We start from the raw sequence: 26,515 nt of genomic DNA on the forward strand, positions 1-26,515 counted from the left end.
ACCTGATGGTAAGGACACAGAAAACATGGCTTTGCTATGCCCACAGGGCAATCCCATCTGGCTGCAGTAGACACGTGTTGTCTTTGCCCTTTCCAGCATCCACTGTCTTCCTTCTGGCCACTGAGCCCTGAAAGGAGAATGGAGAAGGGCTCTTCTTCCATGTAGTGCGTGATGGCATATCCTCTGTCATCAGAGCCTCTCATGCCCTGGCCACAGTGTTCAGCTGAAGACGGGACTGTTATCCCAGTCATTGCAACAGTGAAGACGGCAGCACTTCTGGAGTTTAAGGAACTGAGACGCTCTCTTTTCAGCTCTGGATGTAAGATGGTAGGATACGGTAACGATGAAGCTGCCAGCAGACACACTGCCACTAGAGGCAGAAGGCCTGTCTGAGGATGGACTAATACTGATGACAAAACAGAACCAAGGATAAAGCCAGAGAGCCTATAACAAAGTTATGCATAGACTTTTTAGCTACCCTGATCATAAACAATACATTGTTGCTGGTTGCCAGAGTAGGGGGATGGGGGGAAGGGATAGTTAGGGAGTTTGGGATGGACAGGTACACACTGCTATATTTTAAATGGGTAACCAACAAGGACCTGCTTTACAGCACAGAGAACTCTGCTCCACGTTATGTGCCAGCCTGCATGGGAGGGGTTTAGGGGAGAATCAATACATGTACATGTATGGCCAAGTCCCTCTGCTGTCTACCTAAAACTACCACAACGTTATTAATGGCTATACTCCAATATAAAATAAAAGGTTTTTTAAAAGTTCTCTTCTTTGCTAACAATTGTTCCAATTCAGTTTTCTGTTTCTTGCAACTAAAAAACATCCTGGCTAACAAACAGTCTTCAGATTGACTAATTCACTGTCAGAACAAGGAATGGAGCACTTTTACCCATTAGCAGTTAGTCCAGTAAGACTAGAGATAACAAACTGGCATAAACTGCACCATCAGGAATTGCTCTTAACTAAAAGGAAATACCTTCTCACAGAGAAATTTTCTAACAAGAGTTTGCAAAGCAGGTTTAAGTGTTTTAATGCTTTAATTTTTAAGAGTGCTTCAATAGTCAGAGTGTATATACACAGTAAGATTCTGGCAAATAGCAAAATCTCCTTCCATGTCTTAATCAAAAGAAGGCTACAGCCTGGATCATTTTTGTTCACTAGGTACATCTAAGTGGCAGGAGTAAGATACCCTCTCTATGCCTTTCAGATCCCATTATTATTCTAAAGAGAAGTAACCATTATAATTTGATTAGTCACTGTTTAAAATCTGACATGATTGTCCTAGGCAAATTTGTTTATTTCTAAACTGATTAATTATCCAAATTAGATAAATGTTTTTGCTAATCCCTCTAACAGTCACAGAAGCTCAGAAGGAATTCTTGGCAATAGGAAATTTCAGAGAAGGGACGGTGACACCAGCTGCTCGGTGGAAACTTATGCAAAACCTCCATTCTAATGGCTTCAAAGCAAACATTTGTTTTGTCTCAATAAATAAAACTGTTTCCTTTCACCACAGTGTTCCAGTAGGGAACAAATGTTAGCCACTGAAGTAGCGTGATGGCTTTAAAATTTAACAAGACTTGAAAATTCTAGTCAAGGAAGATATGGAAAATGTATGCCAAGCAATTCAAAGGTTGTGACTAATGTTGATACACTTTAGGTGTTTGCATTACATCAAAAAGATAGCATGCATCAAACCACTAATACAAGACAAAGAGAAGTGCCTGCAGTTTAGTAATACACATTATCAAAGTAAGGAAGGGAGGAAAAAAAGGGCCAAAACCAAAGCAAACAAGAGATAAGGCAGAGTGCCTTTGAACAGCCTACTAAACAAATACCCACTGAAAAACTGGTTTACTGCAAAGTTTTATAAACACAGTATGGCAGAACTTTCAAATCAATGCAGTACGAACTTAGCCAAGCTTCCAGAGAGACTCCTGCTGATTTTTTCAGATAGAATAATAGTAATAATAATGGTTTCCACCTATTTAACACTTAGGTGCCTAATTCTAAGAGGCTGAAGCTAAGGGTTTTACATACATTAATTTCCATTAGTCATCATGGCAATACTATAGGTAACAATCCCTCTTTACAGATAAGAAAGTTGAGGTATTCGGTATTAAGTAACTTCCAAACATCATACCATGAGAAGGAGTAAAGACATAATTTGAAACCAAGTTTATCTGATCAAAAACTCATCCTCTTAGCCATTATGCTAAAACATTATTCATTTGTTCAATATATATTTCTTGAAAACCTATTATGTGACAGATACTGTGCAAGGCATTGGGGATGTAACTGTAAACAACACAGTTGCTGCCCTTACACAGTTTAAAGCCTAGTGGGAGAAACATTTGTTATTTAGTCACTCAGTCATGTCCGACTCTTACAACACCATGGACTGCAGCCCACTAGGCTATTCTGTCCATGGGATTTTTTTCCTTCAGAAAGTTTACCCAGTTGTAGTTTTAATTGTACTTCTTTTACAACAATTGGATTATCTGTGTTTCTCCCAAGCTTCCCAGGTGGTTTAGTGATAAAGAATCCGCCTGCCAATGCAGGAGGACACTGGATTGAATACTGGAGTGGGTTGCCATTTCCTTCTCCAGGGGATCTTCCCATCCCAGGGATCAAACTCACATCTCCTGCATTGGCAGGCAGACTCTTTACCACTGAGCCACCTGGGAAGCCTGGGAGAAACACAGATAATCCCATAATACTATAAAAGTAGTAAAATGAAAACTACAATGGGGATAAACTTTCTGAAGGAAAAGAATGTGGTACTCTATGAGCATATGCATAGCTAAGAAAGCTCACAGTCTGGAAGGTCAGAAAAGCTCGCTACAGAAGCATCACAGAGCTGAAATTTGAACGATAAACAGGCTTTAATTAAGGGAAAGGAAGGAAATGGCAACCCACTCCAGTGCTCTCGCCTGGAGAATCCCAGGGACGGAGGAGCCTGATGGGCTGCCGCCTATGGGGTCACACAGAGTCGGACACGACTGAAGCGACTTAGCAGCAGCAAGGGCTTTCCGGGTAGCACTAACAGTAAAGAACCTGCCTGCCAATGCAGGAGATGCAAGAGAGGTAGGTTCAATCCCTGGGTGGGCAAGATCCTCTGGAGGAGGGCATAGCAACTGACTCTAGCATTCTTGCCTGGAGAATCCCACAGACAGGGAAGCCTGGCGGGCTACAGTCCATAGGGTCGCAAAGAGTAGGACACGACAGAAGCGACTTAGCACTCACAAAGGGCTTAAGAGGGGAAATCAACCCAACAGAGGAAACAAACATGTGAAAAGGCCCTATGTTAAGAGGAAACTCAGGATGTCCTTGGAACTAAAAAAACGCCTATGCCTAAAACAGAGCTACAGGATGGAAATACGGTACCAGACAAGGCTTGTACCTCCTCCCAGAACCACGGAAAGGTCCTACTTAATGACACTCTACCCAACTGGAAGCAATGAAGGGAAACCTTTCAAGTCTATATACTCATTTATTTAAAGTAATAAAGCCTCAAATGCAACAATGAATATTTTAATTCATAAATCATTTGCATCTAAAGTCAGACACTAAACAAAGATACTGTCCCTTCAAGGATTCTGATAAGAAGCTACTCTACATCCCCACTCCAGCTGCTGGGTTCAGGCTGCTTTCATGAGTCACCTGGTTCCTCCCATGCCTGCCATTTGCAGCTTTCTTCTACTTCTCTTTACCGTCTTCTTGCCATCTGATCTTCCTAGAGCAAAACCTGATCATTTCATTCTTCCACTTAACAGTTCATCGAGGGCTTCACATTGCCTAATGGGGAATACATGATCTGACCCCTGTCAGCCCATCTTGTTTCATCTTCTGTTCAAATACAGTACAGCCAGGATTTGCAGATGTCCAGAGAACAGGTTCATTTCTTGATATTCTGTTACTCCTAAAGTACTGGCCTCATCCACAAGGGTCAAGATGGCTTCTTCCCTCGCATATTACAACCAGCTGAATGGGAGTGGGCTGGGGGGGTCAGAAGAGGGGAGTAAACATCTCCTGTAAGGGTCTGACCACAAATTCTAGTCTGAAGCCACACCTGGCTACAGAAGAGGCTAGGAAATGTGGTCTTTATTCTCAGCATCCACACACTCAAATATTTCTATTAGCATGAAAGAGTGAAAAACTAATTTGGGGGACTAACTAGCACACTCTGATATAAAAATTAAAATCATTGTGCATTTTGCTAAATTAAATATGGTTCAAACTAAATAATGCAGTTGATATTAATTCTTTGAGCATGTATTACAACTTCAATTTTGAAAAAAGTACAATATGAATGTTGATCTATTCTTTCAAAAATGTTTATAGTATAAAATTATGGCTATCTTGTTGCCAAAGTAATTATCGACTCTCCAGAGCCTGTACCTGTCAATTTACTTTAACAATTATTTTTTTCAGATTCTCCAATAATTAACAAAATGTTTTTCTACTTGCAGTTTGATAGTTTTTAAAAGCCAGTTCTGAGAGATTCTATAGCAGCTAAGACTTCAGAAATAAGTACTTTGTTTCACTATGACAGATAACAATGACTTCATTTGTGCTGACCAGGAAAGGAGGCTCATTCTGGACATGGATTTAGAATTGGAACTCAATTACTAAATCATGTCCTGCCAGGTAAATAGGGAAGAAAGATAAATAAAGGCCTTTTATCATCTGTTATAATCCTGGCGATGGATTCATTCAGTAAAGTTTTAAATAATTAACACTTTCATTGACAAGTAATCTTGATTTGACTTAAAATGTCATAGTATTAACCATTCCTAGCCACAAGTCGAGTCCTCAACACAACAAGGTGTGTTGTGAATTCTTCCCTGTGAATTTTAACAAACCCAAACTAAAATTACCCTCTTTGCAAACATGGCTGAAACCAAAAGTCTACTTGAAATGCAAATGTCTAAGTAGTTATATCCCTGATACTAGCAATGACCTTGAACACTTTAGCCAAACACAAATAACTAGTCCTTGAATCATTAACTTACTTTGGATTCCTAATTCACCTTTTATCTCAATATTACTTTTCTAAAGATATCATATTTTCAAACATCTATCACAGGGGATCACAGCATGTTAGGACTAGAGGGAACAGAATGACCTTGTTCTACATTTCTACATTATTCTATCATTTGTTCACATCTACATTTTTCCCTTTATTTCTCTGTCCTATATGCAAATATGGTCTCAAAGAAGTTCTCATTTGTACATTGCTACCAGTAAGGATTCCAAGAATAAGAGTGAATAACAACACTGGAGAATTTTGAATTCTTAAAGAGAATGATCAAACATGTCTTTTGGAATAAGACTGAGGCAGAGCACATTATAACAGACTGAGTCAACAGAAAGAGTATTATTAAGTAATGAAGAACAAAAATACCATTCACTTGTTCTCCTCAACCTACATTTAAGTACCCATCCTTTTCCAGACACTTATTCCTAAATTTCAGAAATAAAAATTACAACTTGTTATATGCCTTCTTCTATTTAGTAAAATAAAATTATAAATTCCCCAAATACTTTCTGGTTTCATATTAGCAAATTATTTTCAACTAAACTTTTTTGCTTAAAGCTGTTAAAGTACAAAATATTCCCGGGATGTATTATATATTATCCACTAAGGAAAAGGGCTAATTGAAATTAAGAAACAGTCTCACAAAAATGCTTACAAATTCACTTTTTGCATGTGCAAAAATAAAACTGAACTTTCAGAAATAACAACTTTAATGTATCTATAACACTCAAACCATTAAGTAAGGCTATATACACTACTTTTTCCTGTAAGTTTTATCACATGTTAGGCTAGGGAGGTGCAGAGATATGACCCAAGAGATTTATTAAAGTTCCTAGTACATCAAGAGTTAATGGCACTATAAATCTAGTGACAACTTTCATCCATTTTAAAAGAATTACCCTTATGGATTCTCAAAGTATTTAATAAGAACAATTACCCTGACTTTACAATTAAATTGACTTTTTTCCCAGAGCAGGGCTGATGTAAACATCTACTTGGAGATTTGGCAATGTTCATATGCTAATTCAACATGTGTTTATTCAACACATATTTATGGAGTCAAGCACTTAAGATACTCAGTGACAAAACCAAAGATCTCGGCCTTCAGAGAGCTTACATTCTACCAGGGGCAGACAGGTGATAAACAATGAACACAAGAAATAGTAAATTATATTGTGTCTAATAAGAAGGTATGAAAGAAAAAGGTAAAGCAAGATAAAGAGAACAGGAAAGGCTGAGGCAAAATGTTAAATACGGTACCGTGTGACCAGGCAATTCCCCTCCTTAGGCGTATACCCAAAGGAATTAAGAATATGTCCACAGAGAACCTTACACACAAATATTCACTGCAACATTCCTCATAATAGTCAAAAGGGAGGAGCCACACAAATGATCATCAACTGATGAATGAGTAAGCACAATGGGCTATATCCTTATCATAATATACTATTCAGCAATAAAAAGGCATAGAGTCCTGACACGTGCTACAATATGGATGATCCTTGAAAGCGTTATGCTAAGTAAAATAAGTCAAAGGCAAAAGGACCGCACCAAAGTGTGTGTGGGGTGGGGGTGGGGGTTGCCTGGTGAGGGAGATGGGAGGTTATTTTCAAAAGGGTGACGAGTTTCTCTTTGAGATGATGAAAAAGTACTGAAAATGGATAATGGCTATGGTTGCCCAATATTGTGAATGCATTTAACGCCACTGAACTTTACACCTAAAGATGAGTAAGATGGGGGACTTCCCTGGTGGTCCAGTAGCTAAGGTCTGCACTCCCAATGCAGATGTCCCAGATTCAATACCGCATGCCACAACACAGAGAGAAGATTTCGAGTGCCACAACTAAGACACAGCACAAAGAAATAAATTTTTTTAAAAAATAAATAAGACAGTACATTTTATGTTATGAATAGGACCATAATTTTAAAAGGTGCTGAGAAGTTACTATTCAATTACCTACTAAATGATGAGATCTCAGTTCACTCAGGTCCTCCGCGCTCTCTTCCTGCCATATCACACCGCCCTGGAAGCAGGCAGAAATCAGAGCCCCACTAACATTGATTTCCCTGATAATCAGATCCAGCCTTGTGACTTTTCTTCATAGACATAAGTGATTAACCCAAGTGGAGCCAAATTCTATCACTCTGCATTTTGAATGGTAAGAAGATAAAGGGTATAGGAATTGCTGTAAATGGCAGGACCAGATAGAAGGTTCTGCTACCGATATAACCACAGCAGCTCTGAGTTTCTGCCTTTCTTGATGTTCACTTGTTGAGCTCATCATTCAATTTCCTGGAGCTCCTCCACGATCCTTGTACTCATAAATTCCCTTCTTTGCTTAAGCTAGCCAAAGATAGTTTCTGTTCCTTACTAACAATGGAACTTTACTTCTAATATTCAGTTCTTAATAAGCTTTACCCATATGGGCATAGATATGCAAGTACCTTTTGCTTTCCAAATCTTTTGAGCTTTTGTGATCAGATAGAACACAAGAGAGGGGCTTCCTTGACAGCTCAGTGATAAAGAATCCACCTGCCAGTGCAGGAGACTAGGGTTCAATCCCTGGTCTGAGAAGATCCCACAAGCTGCAGCGCAACAAAGCCCATGCACTGCAACTATTAAGCCTGTGCTCTAGAATCCAAGAGCCATAACTACTGAAGCCTGCACCAGAAGCCCGTGCACCACAACTAGAGAATAAGTAGCCCCCCACTTGCTGCAACTAGAGAAAGCCCACACACAGCAATGAAGACCCAATGCAGCAATAAATAAATATTTTATTTAAAAAAAAGAATAACAAGAGATACCTACAGGCAGCTTTTCAGGAGTTCCAAAACAATGCAATATAAGGCTTGCAAATAATTTAACTAAACGTAAGTTGGAGGGCACTGAACATTCTCTAATTTTTATAAATAATACACTTTGATTTGCCACTGGAAAAGTTAATCAACAATTTTTTAAATCCAGTTTCGTTTTTGGTTGGGTTTTTGTTTGTTTGATATGTTATATTTAGCTCTGATAATCCATAAGTTCTTTACACAATTTGAAGAATCCTCTTTTCAATAGGAGATAATATGTGGAGAGCCACTGCTCCTAGTGGCTATTTCATAATCAGTCATTACCACAGATCTTAGAGAGCTAGACATCTAGGAATTATTTAATTAAAAACATAAAAGTTTGTTCTAAGATTCCACTGAGGAGTTTTTTTGTATAACAAATACATAATAGAGTCCAGCAATTTGCAATTTTCACAAAGAGATTTTTCTGATGATATTTTAACAACGACTCAAACACTTTAGATAGCATCTTAATAACACATGCTTGAATTCTAAGAATTTAGATATGAATTTAGATTATGCTTTGTTCACTTCCTAAGCCTTTCCTGGACATCATGGGAATCTATCTATGGCCTCTATTGCTTGTTAAACACCAAAAGGAAATGAGGGCAGAGTGGGCCCCACAGATACCAGTACTCTATGCGAAGTGGAGTGTGTGTGTGTGTGTGTGTGTGTGTGCACATGTGCGTGTGTATGCACGCACGTACGCACGCATGCACCTGTTCATTTGTGCATGTGTTGAACAGTCTCAGGCACTATGAAACAAACAAAAAAAATTATAACTATTTTAGATGGAAAGTTTTCTTTATTAGCAAAGCTTCCAGGAATCTAGAAGTCAACTGAAGTCTATGATTAAGGAAGAAAAATGATGAAACACTGGGATGAGGAGAAATAAGGGGGAAAGGAATGAAAACAGAATATTCAAAGAAGCTGGAAATACTATAAAAATTCCCCCAAATAATTGCCAAGTTTCTGGGCTTTATATCCTGCCCTCTTTATCTCTTGTCTCAGCAAACTGAGTAAACTCAGCAAACATGTCTCAGCACATGACCAATTCAGAGGGCCTGAATCAAACCTAAAGCTCTTACATTCGATTAATAAGCATAAAATATGTTCTGAGGATATTTCTTCAATCTTTGCACATCTCAATAATATTTAATTTTTGCTTCCTTTTTTGGAGCTATTAATATGAACAGTAAAATTTCACTAATTTTTTGAATAAAAGAGAAAAGTACCAAGAATATATTGTCAGGTCTAGTGGTTAGGATTCAGCACTCCCACCACTGCAGCCCGGGTTCGATCACCAGGCAAGGAACTGGCCAATTTAGATCCAGAGGCTCATGCAACAGTTGCTACGGGCCTTGGTCAGTTAAAGAGATTTTTATTCTGTGACCTTGGTACAGGGACCCACACTGTGACCTTGGTATAGGGCTCCACATACATGATCAAATTATGGACACAGGTTTGAGACAAATATTCATCTTAATGATCCCACAAAGTTCAGCTAAATATCACCTCCTCTTTGAAGCCCTCTTCGGGTCATACTACTCAAAGAATCCACTTTGGTTTCCCTGTGATCTCTGTTTTTAATCATCTTCATTTGAAAAGAACTGCTTTATGTTGTAGTTATTCAACACCAATCTTATCTCCATGACTAAATAATGACTACATTGATTTCACAAATATTTATTAAATGCCTACTATGTAGCAGGAATTATGTGAGCTGCTGAGCATACAAGGATTAAAAGTCAGAGTCAGTTCCTGATCTTGTGGCATTTACAACTCTGAGGGCAAAGGTGTCAAATGCCCTTAGACTCCCATAGATCCTAGTCAAATGTCATACTACAAATTATCAGAGGAAGTTTGAATTTCTGAGATAATAATTAAAATAGCACAATATCTGGCATCTCTTCATGCTGGATCCCTAACACATGGTCGGGGTTTGTTAACTATGTGTCAAATGAACCAGTAATTCATCTGCAGCATCCTCCACCATAAACCACATCACCAAGAACAGTCCATAAACTTGATCATGCTGGGGACACATTTTCAATTTTATGATTAAATTTTTCTGAATAAATGGATAATTTATTCTTAATTCAGGGCTGGAGTTCTGTAGGTTTGTATCAGAATAAACTATAAAATTGCTATTATTAACCAATCATTGATTTGAATTTTGAAAGGGCTAATCCATCCATTTCAAAGATATTCAATAAAAACAATTAATCAAATGATTTCAATCACATACACACACAGAGCCCTCACTAAATAATACCAATAGAAACTGATAGACAATAAAAGTTCCATAGTGGGTACTAAGATTATTAAAATGATAGTCAGTCATGCTGAAGGGCATACTTCTTACATGTGTAAACAGACTTCGAAAATAAAACAGACTATATATTTACTGCACAAGTTAGTATTAGTCACTCAGTCCTGTCCAACTCTTTGTGATCCCATGGACTGTTGCCTGCCAGGCTCCTGTGTTCATGGAATTCTCCAGGCAAGAATACAGGAGTGGGTAGCTATTCCCTTCTCCAGGGGATCTTCCCAACCCAGGGATCGAACCCAGGTCTCCTACATTGCAGGCAGATTCTTTACCATCTGAGCCACAAGGGAAGCAAAAGTTAAATCAACCATTTATAAAGGATCAGCATTACTGGCCAAACATTTTTCCATAATACATTTTAAAATACCAAAAATAAATAACTAGGAACAAAAAATTTTATAGTAAACATATGACCTATATATTTTAGCAACATGTAGTTCCCGGTTTGTGGTTTTTGTCTACTGACAAAGACCAGGAAAATGCTTTCTTTCTGCTTTTTAAAATAAACATTGTTAATGAACAGTACTAAGAAACTGAAGATCCTCAAAAACATTATTTTCATTTTAGTTAACTGTGCTGACTGTAACAGTAATAAATGTCTAATTAAAGAAACATATGTACAATCTGGGAAACATAAGAGACCTAAGAATGAAAATAAAAATGAAAATCATGCACCCATCCATGATACGGTGTCACCACTGTGAAAAAAACATGCTGAAAGGTCTTCACTTTCACTATTTTCGTGGATATTTTTTTCTATATTTTTACATCAGAATTATGGTTTCCTAAAGCATATATTAAAAACATTCCCACCCAAATCTGCATGAAAGTAGAAAACCACTGTGCATTTGAAAAGCACAATCAATTTTACTCATTAAATAAATGAATGGATGAATGACCATTAAAATTTCACTTCTCTGATTACTATCTGGTGATTTATTACCAAGTTCTGACGTAAACAAAAGGAGTAAAATTCAATCACTTGTTATGCTAGAAATTTGTCATAGAATTCCACTGTTACTTCCTTTATATTTATATATGAAGATACAACTTGTGTCCGGAATTTGTTTTAAAAATTTGAATTTAACTTTTAAAGTATTCTGTCTATATGCTGAGTTCCAAAGGGAAAACATGATTGTGAAAAGCACTACCTATGCAAAAAATAATAATAATAATAAATGTTTTAAGCAAAAAAGCTCTGTTAAATAAATGAGGGCAATCATTTGCCTTTGAATTCTCTTCTCCCAAAGTCAAGGCACTTAAGGAAGCATGGTTGTTTACCTGACTGAGCTCTCCACCGGAGAGGGTCTAAAAGCTACCCTGTTGTTTATGGAATGACTTCAAAGTTTAAGAAATGGTCGACCTTTCAGCTTAAAATAGACTTTATGTTCACCACTTCAGAAGCTGTCTTTGTGCTCCGTCTGATTTCAAGTTCCATAACATGACACTACCAACCCTCACACTTTCCAAAACAACTCAGTATTCAAGATTATACTGTCTTCTTCCTCCTCTTTAAAAACACATGCAAATATCCAATGGATTTTTAGATACTTTTATCATAGTAACAAATGCTGTAGCCAAAACAGAGCTAAATTTATACACCTAGTTATAGCAGAAAATAATGGCTGTTACTTGGAAGAGTTTTATCTAGAAGAGACTAAAGATAAATTACAAATTAATGCAAATATAAGTCAGCTGTAACCATTCCTTGTTTCATTTGAGTCTCTACTGATTAAACAGTCCTATTAAGGGGAAGATTTTCTAAACTATGATAAGAACAGAAAAATTAAATAAGTAAAAGAATAAAAAATTAACAGTCAAATTTGCAAAACATTTAAATATTAAAAACTTTAAGCAGAAAAAAAGATCACAAAGGGAAATTCAAGGGACTATAATTGAGAAAAATAAACATAGGACTTTACACAGTCTTGTTCATTTATCTGAGGGATTAAGTCAGAATTATAAATTCTGTGACCCACCATTCCCCTACCTGATATCCATCATTGAACATGGAAACAAAACTCACTGAACTGAGCAAAATCAAACATGAACTAAAAATAAGAGTCCTGATCTTTAGCCACTCTGGCTAAGCAACTATTATGATACTTGGCAGTCACTGCTTCAATGGATGGTCACCTGAGCGTTTTCTCAAACCTTAACAAGCTGGTGTTAATTGTTGGTAGGTCCTGAGAAGAACCCTCAAACCAAAGGCAGTAATCACTTAAATATATGTATACAGACGTACATGATTACACACACTCGTCATTCACTGAACTCTGAACTACCAGCAGAACAATGAAACAACGGGGTACTTTTCACTGATTCTACTGCCCCACCCATCCTGGGAATTCTGGCATGCTCACTCCCACAATGTGGTATCAGACCATTGATCAAGGTGATGTACCCAAAATACCTAATGTCAGAAGTGTCAAGGCTAGGACTTCCAACTAGGCTGAATTAACACAAAAATAACTCAAAACTGATTAAAGACCCAAGTGTAAGACCAGATACCATAAAACTTTAGTGGAAAACAGAGAAAACTCTTTGACATAAATCGCAGCAATATCTTTTTTGAGCCATTTCCTAGAGTAATGGAAATAAAAGCAAAAATAAACAAATGGAACCTTATTAACTCAAAAGCTTTTGCACAGCAAACAAAACCACAGGCAAAACAAAATGACAGCCCACAGAATGGGAGAAAATATTTGCAAATGATGTGACCGACAAGAATCAGGCATCAAAATTTACAGAGTTCAAGCAGTTCAATATCCAAAAAACAGCCCAATCAAAAAATGGGCAGAAGACCGAAGTAGATATTTCCCCAAAGAAGACCTACAGATGGCCAAGAGGCACATGAAAAGATACTCAAATCACTAATTATTAGAGAAATGCAAATCAAAACTACAATGAGATATCACTTCACACCACTCAGATTGGCAAACATCAAAAAAGCCTACGAATAATAAATGCTGGGGAGGATGTGCAGAGATGGGAACTCTCCTACACTGTAGGTGGGAACATAAATTGGTGTATCCACTATGGAGAACCATATGGAGTTTCCTTAAAAAAACAAAAATAGAGCTACCATATGATCCAGCAATCCTACTCTTGAACATATACCTGGAGAAAAACATGGTTTGAAATGGTACATTCACACCAATGTTCAATGCAGCATTATTTACAATAGCCAAGACATGGAAGCAACCTAAATGTCCAGTGAAAGAAGAAAGGATAAATAAAACATGGTACATATAAATGATGGTATATTACTCAGCCATTAAAAAGAATGAAATAATGCCATTTGCAGCAACATGGATGGACCTGGAGATTATCATACTAAGTAATTCAGAAATAGAAAACCAAGTATCACAATATCATTTACATGTGAAGTCTAAAAAAAATGATACCAATATACTTATTTATAAAACAGAAACAGACTCACCTACTTAGAGAATGAATTTATGGTTACCAGGAGGAAAGGGAGGGAGGGACAGATTGGGAGTTTGGGATTGACATACACACACTACTATATATAAAATGGATAACCAACAAGGATATATAGTTCCCTGTACAGCACAGGGAACACAGCTCAATATTCTGTAATAACCTAAATGGGAAAAGAATTTGAAAAAAAATGATAAATGTACATGTATAACTAAATCACTTTGCTGTACATCTGAAACACAACATTATTAATCACTAGGCTCCAATATAAAACAAAAATTTTAAAAAAAAGTATCAATGACTAGCAAAGTAAATCTCAATATAAAAAAATAGAGGAAGAAGAAAGAGACAATTAACACTGCATTTGGTGCAAATAAAATCACCATCCTCAAAAACTCTACAAATCACAAATGCTGGAGAAGATGTGGAGGAAAGGGAACGCTCCTACACTATTGGGAATGTAAGTTAGTACAGCCACTATGGAAAACAGTATGGAGGTTCCTCAGAAAACTAAAAATTACCATGTGATCCAGCAATCCCACCCCTGGGCATATATCCAGACCGAACTATATTTCAAAAAGATATATGAGCTATGTTCATAGCAGCACTATTCACAATAGCCAAGACATGGAAACAACCTAAATGTCCATCAACAGATGGACTGATAAGGAAGACGCGGTACATAGATACAATGGAATATTCAGTTCAGTTCAGTCGCTCAGTCGTGTCCGATTCTTTGCGACCCCATGAATCGCAGCACGCCAGGCCTCCCTGTCCATCACCAACTCCCGGAGTTCACTCAGACTCATGTCCATCGAGTCAGTGATGCCATCAGCCATCTCATTCTCTGTCGTCCCCTTCTCCTCCTGCCCCCAATCCCTCCCAGCATCAGAGTCTTTTCCAATGAATCAACCCTTCGCATGAGGTCGCCAAAGTATTGGAGTTTCAGCTTTAGCATCAGTCCTTCCAAAGAACACCCAGGACTGATCTCCTTTACAATGGACTGGTTGGATCTCCTTGCAATCCAAGGGACTCTCAAGAGTCTTCTCCAACACCACAGTTCAAAAGCATCAATTCTTCGGCACTCAGCCTTCTTCACAGTCCAACTTTCACATCCATACATGACCACTGGAAAAAACATAGCCTTGACTAGACGGACCTTTGTTGGCAAAGTAATGTCTCTGCTTTTCAATATGCTATCTAGGTTGGTCATAACTTTTCTTCCAAGGAGTAAGCATCTTTTAATTTCATGGCTGCAATCACCATCTGCAGTGATTTTGGAGCCCAAAAAAATAAAGTCTGACACTGTTTCCCCATCTATTTCCCATGAAGTGATGGGACCAGATGCCATGATCTGTTTTCTGAATGTTGAGCTTTAAGCCAACTTTTTCACTCTCCTCTTTCACTTTCATCAAGAGGCTTTTTAGTTCCTCTTCAATGGAATATTACTCAGCCATAAAAAAGAATTATATAATGCCATTTGCAGCAATACAGATGGACCTAGAGATTATCATACTAAGAGAAATCAGAAAGAGAAAGATACAGACTTCCCTGGTGATTCAGTGGTTAAGACTCTGCCTTCCAATGCAGGGGGTGCCAGTTCAATCCCTGGTCAGGGAGTTAAGATCTAACATGCCTCAGAGCCAAAAAACCAAAACATAAAACAAAAGCAACACTGTAACAAATTCAACAAAGACTTTAAAAATGGTCCACATCAAAAAATATTTTAAAAAAAGAGAAAGGTAAATATCATATATGATATCACTTATATGTGGAAACCAAAATCTAAAATGTAACAGAAATGAACAGAAACAGTCTTCTGGACATAGAGAACTGACTTGTGGTTGCCAAGGGAGAAAAGGGTTGGGGGAGGGATAAAGCGGGAGGCTGGGGTTAGCAGATGTAAGCTATTATACAGAGAATGAATAAACAACAAGGTTCTACTATATAGCACAGAGAACTATCCTATGATAAACCATAATGGAAAAGGATATTAAAAACTATATATATATATATATGCATAACTGAATCACTTAGCTGTAAAGCAGAAATTAACACATTGTAAATCAACTATACCTCAAATTTAAAAATTTAAAATAAAAACAAAAGCAACACCACATTTGAAACTGTACAGCATGTCCCCAAACTCCTTCACTTTTAAAAGAAAAATAAAAACCATAACCTTCAAGTGTACAGTAGTAAAACAAATTGTTTATTTAAAATATATTCACCATCTTCATCCAACAGGATTTAACAGTTTTCCTTAATATAAGTGTTTCCTAAATAGATATGTAGATGAAAAATTAAGTTAGAAAATATAAACCAGGCCCCTGTGTTACCAATACAAGCTGGAAGAACAATACTCTACCTTATTTTGCAACAACTCAGGATCATAAACATCAGGTAAATCCTGGTTAAAGGATAATTGTGGGGAGGTGGGTGGGAGAGAGGGAAATGCAAACCTTGGCAACAGGAGCAGTCTAATTTCTCAGACTGAGAATCTGAGCTTAAAAGCTAGGTCACAGAGCCTATAAAAATCTTACCACATTTCCAGTTGGAAAGGCCTCTAAAAGGGCCTACTGAACTCTAACAGAATGAAAACCTGTAATTTTTTTTTCCAGCTGAAAAATTCATGACTTTATTGCAAAAAATTTCCAAAAACCAAATAATAACAAGTGTATCCTCTCAAATTTCCACACTAGATACTAAAATCAGATACGATGTATCTGCAGACAAATAAATATCTATGAATTATCTTGTGATAATTAAGCTGAACTTGAAAAACCATCACACAACCAAAAGTGTCCAATAGATAAAGAGTGAAAACAGAAGTCAGAAACTTTCAGCCTCATTTTTAGCTCTTACGCTGAGTTTTTAATATTACAGTGGAACAGACTATGCTGGCTAACTAAATACAAGGCCAACGTCTCCAATCAAGCTCTCTGATTCACTTTAACAATTCACACACCTTTGAAGAAACTTAAGGGCCACAAGGGAGAAGGCAATGGCACCCCACTCCAGTACTCTTGCCTGGGAAATCCCATGGACAGAGGAACCTAGTAGGCTACAGTCCACGGGGTCGTGAAGAGTCGGACACGACTGAGCGACTTCACTTTCACTTTTCACTTTCATGCATTGGAGAAGGAAATGGCAACCCATTCCAGTGTTCTTGCCTGGAGAATCCCAGGGACAGAGGAGCCTGGTGGGCTGCCGTCTATGGGGTCACACAGAGTCGGACACGACTGAAGCAACTTAGCAGCAACAGCAGCAGCAAGGGCCACAAGAATATGAGCGTAATGTGGATTTTCCTGCAAACTGTCTAAAAATAAGGGGGGGGGGGCTCTTTCCTTTCTGTCTCTTCCATTCACTTTTATAATACGCTAGGGGTGGGAGAAGCATATACTTTTACTCTCCACAAAGACATGCTGACATGAAAAGGGAATAAATGATATGAACAAGGTTAGCAATAGCCCTCAGACAACAGATCTCCCTCCAGCTATAGAAGAGCAGAGAGATTCAATCTAAAGTATGCTCTCTGTCTTTGATAGAAAAAGTGTATTACTATGATCCTACAACAATATAATGAAAAACTATAATGCTGCTTTGATATTTACAGCCCTAAAAAAAGATGCAAGGTAACATATCTACCAGTTGTCTTCTACACTAACAAAGTAGATGATGCTACTTTGCCTAGAGAACATTTCATGTCGCATGCACATAGGCTCCTGCTAGTTTTGTAACTTCTAAAACTCTCAGGCCAATGTAGTTCCATGAACCACGTTGTATTCCAATTACTCCATGGACTCCATAAAGAAAAAGAACACTCAATCAAAGCACCAAGATTCACTGGCGGCAGCATACCCCAAGATCCATCCTCACCTTAGAACTGAGCTACACAGAGGTCTTGTCATAGTAACCTCAAAAAGAACCCGTTTGTCAACAGAAAAATAATACTGCACAAACACACTCTAAAGCAACTCAACTTCCACAACACCAGCAAGAAATGTTGAATACAAATATACATGCTACATTAAAGGTCAAGCTTCTTTCTCTCAAGGCTTAAAGACAACAATATGTAACCAAAGAAATACACACTTGGCTGAGAATCTGGGGACAGGGCTACAGTTTCAGCTTTTGACATTAATGTCCTCTGCTTCGTAGGTAAGTCACTTCATTTGTCTTCCCCTCCGTGTCTCCACCTCCAAATTGAGCGGGAGAGACAGTACAAGTGCTTAAGTAGGTAGTTGCCAAACACATTCCTCTGCTGAAAGTGTGTATTAGTCGCTCAGCCGTGTCCGACTCTTTGAAACCCCATGGACTGTAGCTGGCCAGACTCCTCTGTCCATGGAATTCTCCAGACAAGAATACTGGAGTGGGTTGCCATTCCCTTCTCCAGAGGATCTTCCCAAGCCAGGGATTGAACCCGAGTCTCCCGCATGGCAGGTAGATTACCATCTGAACCACCAGGGAAGCCCTCTTTTGCTGAATAAGACACAACAAAAACATGGCTTTTTAATTTGACTAGTTTATAATTTAATTTATTATTATTATTATTTATTTTATTATAATTTATTATTTATAATTTATTATATAATAATAATATAAATTATTATATAATTTATATTATTATTATATAATTTAATTTAATTTTAATTTGACTAGTTTATAATTTAATTTTTTTATAGTTTATTCCTAATGCTTTTTATTATTTTGTCCAAGAGTGTCACTATTGCTCACAGTTACCAAGGGAGTGATAATTACAATAGCGAACATTTTATACAACTGCTCCCGTGCCTGGTGCTATACTAAACACTTTACGTTAACTCACTTCTTAGCACAATCCTATGAGGTAGTAACCACAATTTTCCTATTTTCAGAGGTGAGGAAACTGAGATGCAATTGCACAACTTGCCCAGGGTCATCAGGTTCATAACAGGAAAAGCAGAGATTTGACCCCAGGCCCCTCCAGCTTAACCACCATGTTACCTCCACAGAGTCCACAGTGGAGAAGCGTGAGGTGCAGCAGAGTCCATCTGCAAAATGTTGTTGGGGGCCCAAACACTGACCTTGCACTGTGAACTCTCCCAGAAACAAACGGCAGCTTATGATTTACAAACTCAGCACCAAGCACTTGTTACAGCTGTTTTTTTTTTCTTCCATGCTTTAGTTTCACAATAAATTAACACTGATCTTAAAAGAATCACATTAAATCTACCTCCCTTCTTTCACTCATTAGAGGAGATGCACAAATAACAGAAACTGTGGAAGTTGGGACTCCCATGTCCCCTGTCGGGTAGACACCACCCTGTTAATGGCATGGCTCAAAGTCACCGTCCAAGGACGCTGCATGTTAAGTTGTTGTGCCCTAAAATCTAACAGCAGGAAAAAAAAAAAAGTGACCAGTCATAAGTGGAAACACCAGTTCCTCAGCCTAAAATCTCTAAGACTGGGGAGTCCAGCTACTGAGACTAGGCGGCAACAGCAACAAAAACGTGCCTATCAAAAGACAATGCAGTGCGCATTAAAACTACAGGCTGGTATTCACCATCAGGACAGAGAAAATACTAGTTATCAAGGAAGTCCTCTTTACCCACCTAGCACAGGTTATGTTTATATACCTACTTCCCCCATTCAAAAACCAACTTCAATCTCAAGAGCCATGCACTTGGCTGCGTCCCAGGAGAGGCTGAGCATTTCAGTGGGCCCAGGCCCGGAGCGGGGAGAAAGCAGGTGTGAGTTCTAGAACCCAGAAGCCCCCAGGACGCCCCCGAGGGAGGCGAGTTCCCGTCTGGCACGGCCAAAAGGAAATTACTTCAGAGTAGCGGGGACAGTGAGCTCCTCCCGCAGGGCAAAGCCACACTCCTCCCGCTCGCCTCATCGCCCGAGTCTCACGTCCAAGGCCACAGACTTTTATCGACTGCTCTTACAAACCCGGCCGTGAGGGGCAGGGGCTTGAGAGTCGTAGCGAACAAAGGTGGGGAGAGGAGCCGTGTTGTTTGTTTTCTCTTTTTTTTTTTCCCCACCTGTAAGGGGAAAAAAAAAAAAAAAAAAAAAATTTTTTTTTTTTTTTTTTTTTTAATCAAAACAACCCACGGAGAGGCCAACGAGGACTTCGCCGGGCCTGTGTTCGGGCTTCTGAATCACTTCCTCCTTTTCAGATGCGTCTGAGCTCGAGATTACGAAGTTGCTGAGAAAGTCCTGCCTCCACCGGCAGCTTCCTGCGAGCGCGCGAGCCGAGCGCACCGCGCTGTCCGCGGGCACAGAGCCTGCCCAGCCACCCCAGGCGAAGGGGATGAGCTCCGAGGGGACCGAGCGCCAGGGCTCCCCAGCCCCGCGCTCCCCGCCCGGAGTCCTGGCTTACCCCAGCGTGTTGATGAAACCGTTGACCGAACCCTCCGCGTACAGGGACACGATATCCCCTATATAGAGGAAGCTGGACATTTTATCGGACATGCTGCTTCATGCTCCGAAGAAGACGTCCCCTTCTCTTCTCAGCACCCGCGCCGCCCTCTCCGGGGAGCCGCAGCGGCAGAGGCGGAACGGAGCGCCCGCCTGCAGCCCAGAACAGCGGCGGCGGCGGCGGTTAGGCACGGCCAAAGGGACAGACCTGCGCCGGGAGAGCTGCCAGGACCGGAGCCGCAGCTCCGGAGACCCCAGGACGCGCGCCGCCCGGACGCCGGGAGAGCCGCAGCCGCCGCCTCCCCGGCAGGTTTCCTGTTCCTTTCAGAACTTTTCTCTCCGACACCTTTGCTCCTCCTCCTTGCTCCTCCGCTCCCGCCTCCGCGAACCCTCCGCGCGCCTTCGCGGCGGTCCCCACCGCCTGGCCCGAGCTGCTGCTTGCAGAGCCTTTGGGTCCCCTCGGGGAAATTTTTGGACCAGGTGGTGGTGCCCATTGGGCGAAGGGGAGCCGAGGAGCGTGGGGACAAGGAGGCGGAGGCCAATCAGGCAGCGGCGGCAGGGGGCGGAGCCCGGCCAGGGAGGGACGACTTTAGGGGGCGGGGGACCCGGCCACCCGGGAAGCCGCGACGCGCGCGCACCGAACGCGGGGAGGCGCTGGAGGGGCGACAGAGTGGCCCCCGAGCCGGGAAGCTGTCGCTCGAGAGCCGCCCTGGAGTGGCTAGACTTAGGATGCGACAGTTCCCGCCTGGGAAGGCGAAGAACACTGGGGTCCAGACCGGTTCCCGCGTCTTAAAGGGGGCGGGGAGCATGAGAATTGGCGATGGGGCGGGCGCGCTGGACCCGAGCAGACTGAGCCAGCCTCACTCCTGCAGATGAAAAGGAGGAGTCAGGGTGAGGTGGGTGCGTGGAATGGGTTATTTGCTGACAGAGGGAGAGAAAGGAGGGTGTTGAAGTAAAGGGAAAAATAGAACTTTTTCAAAATACACAGTAAGGAAAGAAAATATGAGGGGAAAGGAGGGAGACAGTGGGGAGGGAGAAGGAAGGGTTTGTCTCCATGTGGAGTTAGTAGTTAAGGTTTTTGTCTCTAGTATTAGTGTAAGGCGTTAGTAAAACTTGACCCGTCAGCAGATGTCCAGGTAGATGCGAGAGAAAAGTCACTTGGCCGAGCCAGCAATTTTTTAGCCAACCATAGGCCGCGAACCTTCTGTTAAACCTCGGAGGCCGCGCCTCCTGCTCTTAATCCCAAACCCAGGTTTAATCTTCCACCTCCGGAGCCCGCTGTCACTCTCTCACTGACAGCCTTGGTTTGTTTCCTTTTTAAAGCTTCTGACTCTTAAAGTACCAACGGTAATGAATGAAACTGACAGCGGGACACGTTTCCACACCTTCTTTGTTGTTTTTGTAACTCTCGTCTTATCATTTTAAAAGACTTTGGTCCTGTCCTTCCGGAAGACCTGGAAAAGGCAAACTTGGGCAGCAGTTAGGACTCTAGACACCCAATCAAAGAATTTCGACCTAAGTAATCCCCCCAGAGCAAGGTTTGATGAAAGGTGAAGGGACTCAGGGCGGACAAAGAGGTGTGTGCCAAATTGTGCAACTGATGGAAATTTAAATTTACAGTTCAAGGCTGTCTTACATTTTGAAGATGGTTGACACTTATAATCATATAATGGAATGTAAAGCTGGTTCTGCAAAGTTGCTTTAGTCATGTCGGTTTCTTTACGACCCCATAGTCTGTAGCCCACCAGGCTCCTGTGTCCATGGGATTCTACAGGCAAGAATGCTAGAGTGGGCTGCCATTTCCTTCTCCAGGGGATCTTCCCAACCCACGAATGGAACCTGTGTCTCTTTTATGTCTCCTGCTTGGCAGGTGATTTCTATTCTGAAGGAATAAGCTTAATATTCAGACGTTTAGAAAGCATGCAAGATAGAGGAGAAAAAAATGTTAGACACAGAATCCAGGAAATGTCAGCACAAAGCCTGTATGTGTTGAGATAAACTGGACCCACTCATTGTCCTACCATGTAACTGACAGATCTCCCTTTACTTCTGGGTTCTCCTTTGGAAATCGTTACTTAGCAACTTAGAAATGCCTATTATGTGACAGAAACTCTCTTCTGTCTACATGATACAGTATATTAATGTTGGGAGCCTCCCAGGCATTGAACTATTTAAAAGCTTGCGGTGGAACTTGATGAAGACCCTGAAAATGGAGGTTTCTATTTATCCAAGAAGCCCATGGATTACATTCTATGGTTTCCCATGTTGCACAATCCTGTACCAAATATCCAAATGGATGCTCCACTATTATTGGCCGAAGTCATGAATGTTTTTCTTTGTTTCCCCTAGGTACAAACTTATCAGTGAACCAGACATTATAAAACAAGTGCGTTCATACTAATGAACAGGTACAAACTTGAGGTCATATAACCAAGATCAATGTCTTTTTTCCTCCTCACCCATCCCCACCACCCACCATCCACTGAGGTGTCCTGTATAGTCTGAGACCTGAATCCAGTCACACTTCTGCATTAACATGAAATAGATGGTCAGTCAACCACCGAAGGGTCTTCTGTGCCTTAGCTATTCTGGCAAATCTATCCTTCATTTGCTCAGCTTGGAAACCTCGGAATCATTTTTGACTCCTCTCTCTCATGTCCCACATTCAATTTACCAGCAAATCCTGTCAACTCAGCTTTCAAACTATAAACAAAATCCTACAACCCTGGTCCATGCCTCCATCATCTCTCTCCTGGATCACAGCAGACTGCTCACTGACTTCCCCTCTTCCACCATTGCACCTTTATGATCTATTCTCTACCAAGAAGCCAGACATTTGCTGTTAAAATACAAATTAGATCAAGCCTCTGCTCAAAACATTGCAATGGCTTCCCATCTCAGAGTGAATTCTAAAGTCACTTCCATGGCCTTTAAGGCCCTATATTGATCTTCCCCCTGGGCTGATGTGGTGCAGCTGTGCAGGTACACATATGTGAGCAGCACCTTACGTATAAGTGAGTGGTGAGCAGTCCGCATCTGCACAACCATTCTGAGAGCCCACCACCACATCTCTGACTTCATCTCCCACCACTGACTTGAACCCTTCCATTCCAGCCTCTTGGCCTCCTCACTCACCTTCACATATGCCATAGGAGGGCACTGCGCTTGCTGTTCCCTCCGCCTTGTGTGTTTATCCCATGTGTATCTGCAGGGTTCGTTGCTTCTTCTGCTTCAGGTCTCTGCTCTGATGTCACCGTATCACAGGAGACTTTCCCTGACCACCCTGTAAAAAATACTGTCCTCAGCTTCATTTGTTCTGTCTCCCCTATTCTATTTTTTCTTAGATTTTTTTTTTAGCACAACATGTTATTTGCTTATTTATTGTCCTGTCTCCTCCCACTAGAATATGAGTTCCAGGATGGCAGAGAATTTGTCTGTTTTCATTCCTGCTTTATTCCACTATTATAAGAGTTCTTGGCACAAGATAGGCAATTAATAAATACATGTTAAATGTGTGGGAGAAAAATCCCCTAGTACAGCTATTGTTATAGAGTCTCAGGGACCTCTGTGAAACTTGCTACCTCCAGGAGTAACGGTACTTCAGTTGGGATGAATGTTCACCCTAATCCCAGATTCCCAAACTTTCTTCAGGATCTATCATTGTCTTCTCTTTGAAGCTAATTGTAGGACAAAGAACCGCATTTAAACCTAATCCTAATTCTAACCCACTCTATACGTACTACTTCTCAACAGGTACCATTAACCATTAATGACTTGGCTAAATCCCACATAAGAAGAGGATGAAGGAAAACGCCGAGTCCTAGATTTACTGAGACTAAAACTGTGGTCATTGAGAAAACCTAAATTTAATGTATCCAGAGTTGACTAGATTTTTACCACCAGTAGAAATGGGCAATTGAAACAAATTATTAAAGAACAGCTTGGCCTCACATCAAACACAAAAATGAAATCAAAACAGACCTAAACATATAAGCTAATGCTATAAAACTCCTATAAGAAAACATAGAGGTGTTGATCTATTCAGAAACCAATACAATATTGTAATTATCCTTCAATTAAAAATAAATAAGAAAAAATTTCGGGGTAAATGTTCATAATATTGAATTTATCAATGGTTTCGTAAAGATGGCACCAAAGCCATAAGCAACAAAAGAAAAGATAGATAAATTTGACTTTACCAAAGTTAAAAATTTTGTATCTCAAAGGGTGCTATCAAGAGAGTTAAAATAATCATATGGGAGAAAGTATTTGCAAATCATATATCTGATAAGGGACTGATAAGATAATAACGAGTGTTGACAAAGATGGAAAAATTGGAATGCTCTATTGCTATTAGAAATTTTGGAAAAAGAGTTTGATAGTCCTTTAAAAAAGTTAAACAAACTTAACATTTGACCCAGCAATTCCCTGGTGGCTCAGAGGGTAGAGTCTGCCTGCAATGTGGGAGACCCAGGTTCGATCCCTGGGTGAGGAAGATCCCCTGGAGAACGAAATTGCAACCCACTCCAGTATTCTTGCCTGGAGAGTCCCCATGGACAGAGGAGCCTGGTGGGCTACAGTCCGTAGGGTTGCAAAGAGTTGGACACATCTTTCACTTTCAGCAATTCCATCTCTACAAATGTATTTAAGAGAAATGAAAGCATATATGTGCACAAAAAAAATTTGTACAAAAATATTCATAGTAGCTTTATTCATAATAGCCAATGTCCATCATCCAAGATGAAAGGATAAATACACAGTGGAATGGTACATGGCCATAAAAACTACTGGTTCATATTACAACATAGATGAACCTTGAAAACATTATGCTAAGTGAAAGAAACCAAGCACTAAAGATCACATGTTATATGATTCTGATTATATGAAATGTGCAAAATGGGCAAATTTGTGTAGATGAAAAGTCAATTCGTGGCAACGTCCCTGGTGATTCAGTAGCTAAGACTGCACTCCCAATGCAGGGGCCCTGGGTTCAATTCCTGGTCAGGGAACTAGATCCCACATACTGCAACTAAAGATCCACATGCAGCAACTAAGACCCAGTACAGGCAAATAAATGAATGAAAAATATTTTTTAAGCCAATTAGTGGTTACCTATGGCCTGGAAGACAGAGGATGAGATGGCTGGATGGCATCACTGACTCTATGGACGTGAGTCTGCGTGAACTCCGGGAGTTGGTGATGGACAGGAAGGCCTAGCGTGCTGCGATTGATTCATGCGGTCGCAAAGAGTCGGACACAACTGGGCGACTGAACTGAACTGAACTGATGGCCTGGAATGGATAAGAAAGGACACAGGGTTCCTTTTGGGAGTGACGAGAAAGCTTTCAAACTTACACTTTTGCTCACTGTATTTTTCCCTTGACCTCTGTGTTCTTGGTTTCACCTGACACCTACTTTGAGCAACAGTAGCCTCATACTTAGCTGCCAAGACTGGGGAAAAGGTGGTAGGTTACAACTAAAAAGAATTCAATGAAGCTGTAGATGGGGTAAAACACATTACTTGCTGCTGCTGCTAAGTCGCTTCAGTCATGTCCAACTCTGTGCGACCCCATAGACGGCAGCCCACTAGGCTCCTCTGTCCCTGGGATTCTCCAGGCAAGAACACTGGAGTGGGTTGCCATTTCCTTCTCCAGTGCATGAGAGTGAAAAGTGAAAGTGAAGTCACTCAGTCGTGTCCGGCTCCCAGCGACCCCATGGACTGCAGCCTACCAGGCTCCTCCATCCATGGGATTTTCCAGGCAAGAGTACTGGAGTGGGGTGCCATTGCCTTCTCTGAAAACACATTACTTCATTCCCCATTAATTGTCTGAATGCACAAACTCAAAATGTTCCATCTTCCAATCAAATCACTTTTATCATCAATGGCATCAGCAACCTCTTAAGTAATCAGGCGCAAGGTCTTGGAGTCACTCTTTTTTCTTTTCTTTACCTACTTTCTTTCCTTTATCTCAAAAAATGTCTCCTCTTTACCTTCCCCACTTGCTCCATCCTATACCTGTTGCCTGCTCCCAAGTCTCTGCTCTTCCAGTCTCCCCCACTCACAGTCCTCACAGCAAGCCAGAGCACTCTCCTTACAAGGCTGATCTGATCAAAACTGCTCAAACTTACAGTGACACTCCCCTGTCTACAGAAGAAAGTTTAAAGTCTTTAACCTGCTGGTATGAATATTAGATACTGTGGGCATCAGTCCATCTAAATGGATTTCCTCTGCTGAGAATATGACACCACCATGTCATAACATTCCACAGTGGTCATTATCTGGTCTCCTCCTTTGATAACTTTAGTTTCTACTCTTCCACTCCTGATAGCCTCGTGGGAAGCCAGACTTCCCCCATATAATCTAGTACTTTTAGCCTCATGATTTTTCTTTTTGTTGACTGCACAGGGTCTTAGTTGAGCCATGCGAAATCTTCAATCTTCATTGCGCCATG

The 26,515-nt window shown here is 40.4% G+C and overlaps 1 protein-coding gene across 2 annotated transcripts in view; it reads right to left on the reverse strand.

Moving 5' to 3' along the window:
- The window catches only part of ITPR2 (inositol 1,4,5-trisphosphate receptor type 2), a 589,849-nt gene extending 569,691 nt beyond the window's left edge, over window positions 1–20,158 (reverse strand). For both annotated transcript variants that reach the window (XM_025285009.3, XM_025285008.3), the window contains exon 1: window positions 20,026–20,158. In XM_025285009.3, the coding sequence (XP_025140794.1) occupies window positions 20,026–20,117 (92 nt within the window). In that variant the 5' untranslated portion in view covers window positions 20,118–20,158. The remainder of the gene's footprint in view (window positions 1–20,025) is intronic.
- Window positions 20,159–26,515: the final 6,357 nt, after the last annotated feature.

Source organism: Bubalus bubalis, chromosome 4, assembly GCF_019923935.1.
Source record: "Bubalus bubalis isolate 160015118507 breed Murrah chromosome 4, NDDB_SH_1, whole genome shotgun sequence".
Classification (NCBI taxonomy): domain Eukaryota; kingdom Metazoa; phylum Chordata; class Mammalia; order Artiodactyla; family Bovidae; genus Bubalus; species Bubalus bubalis.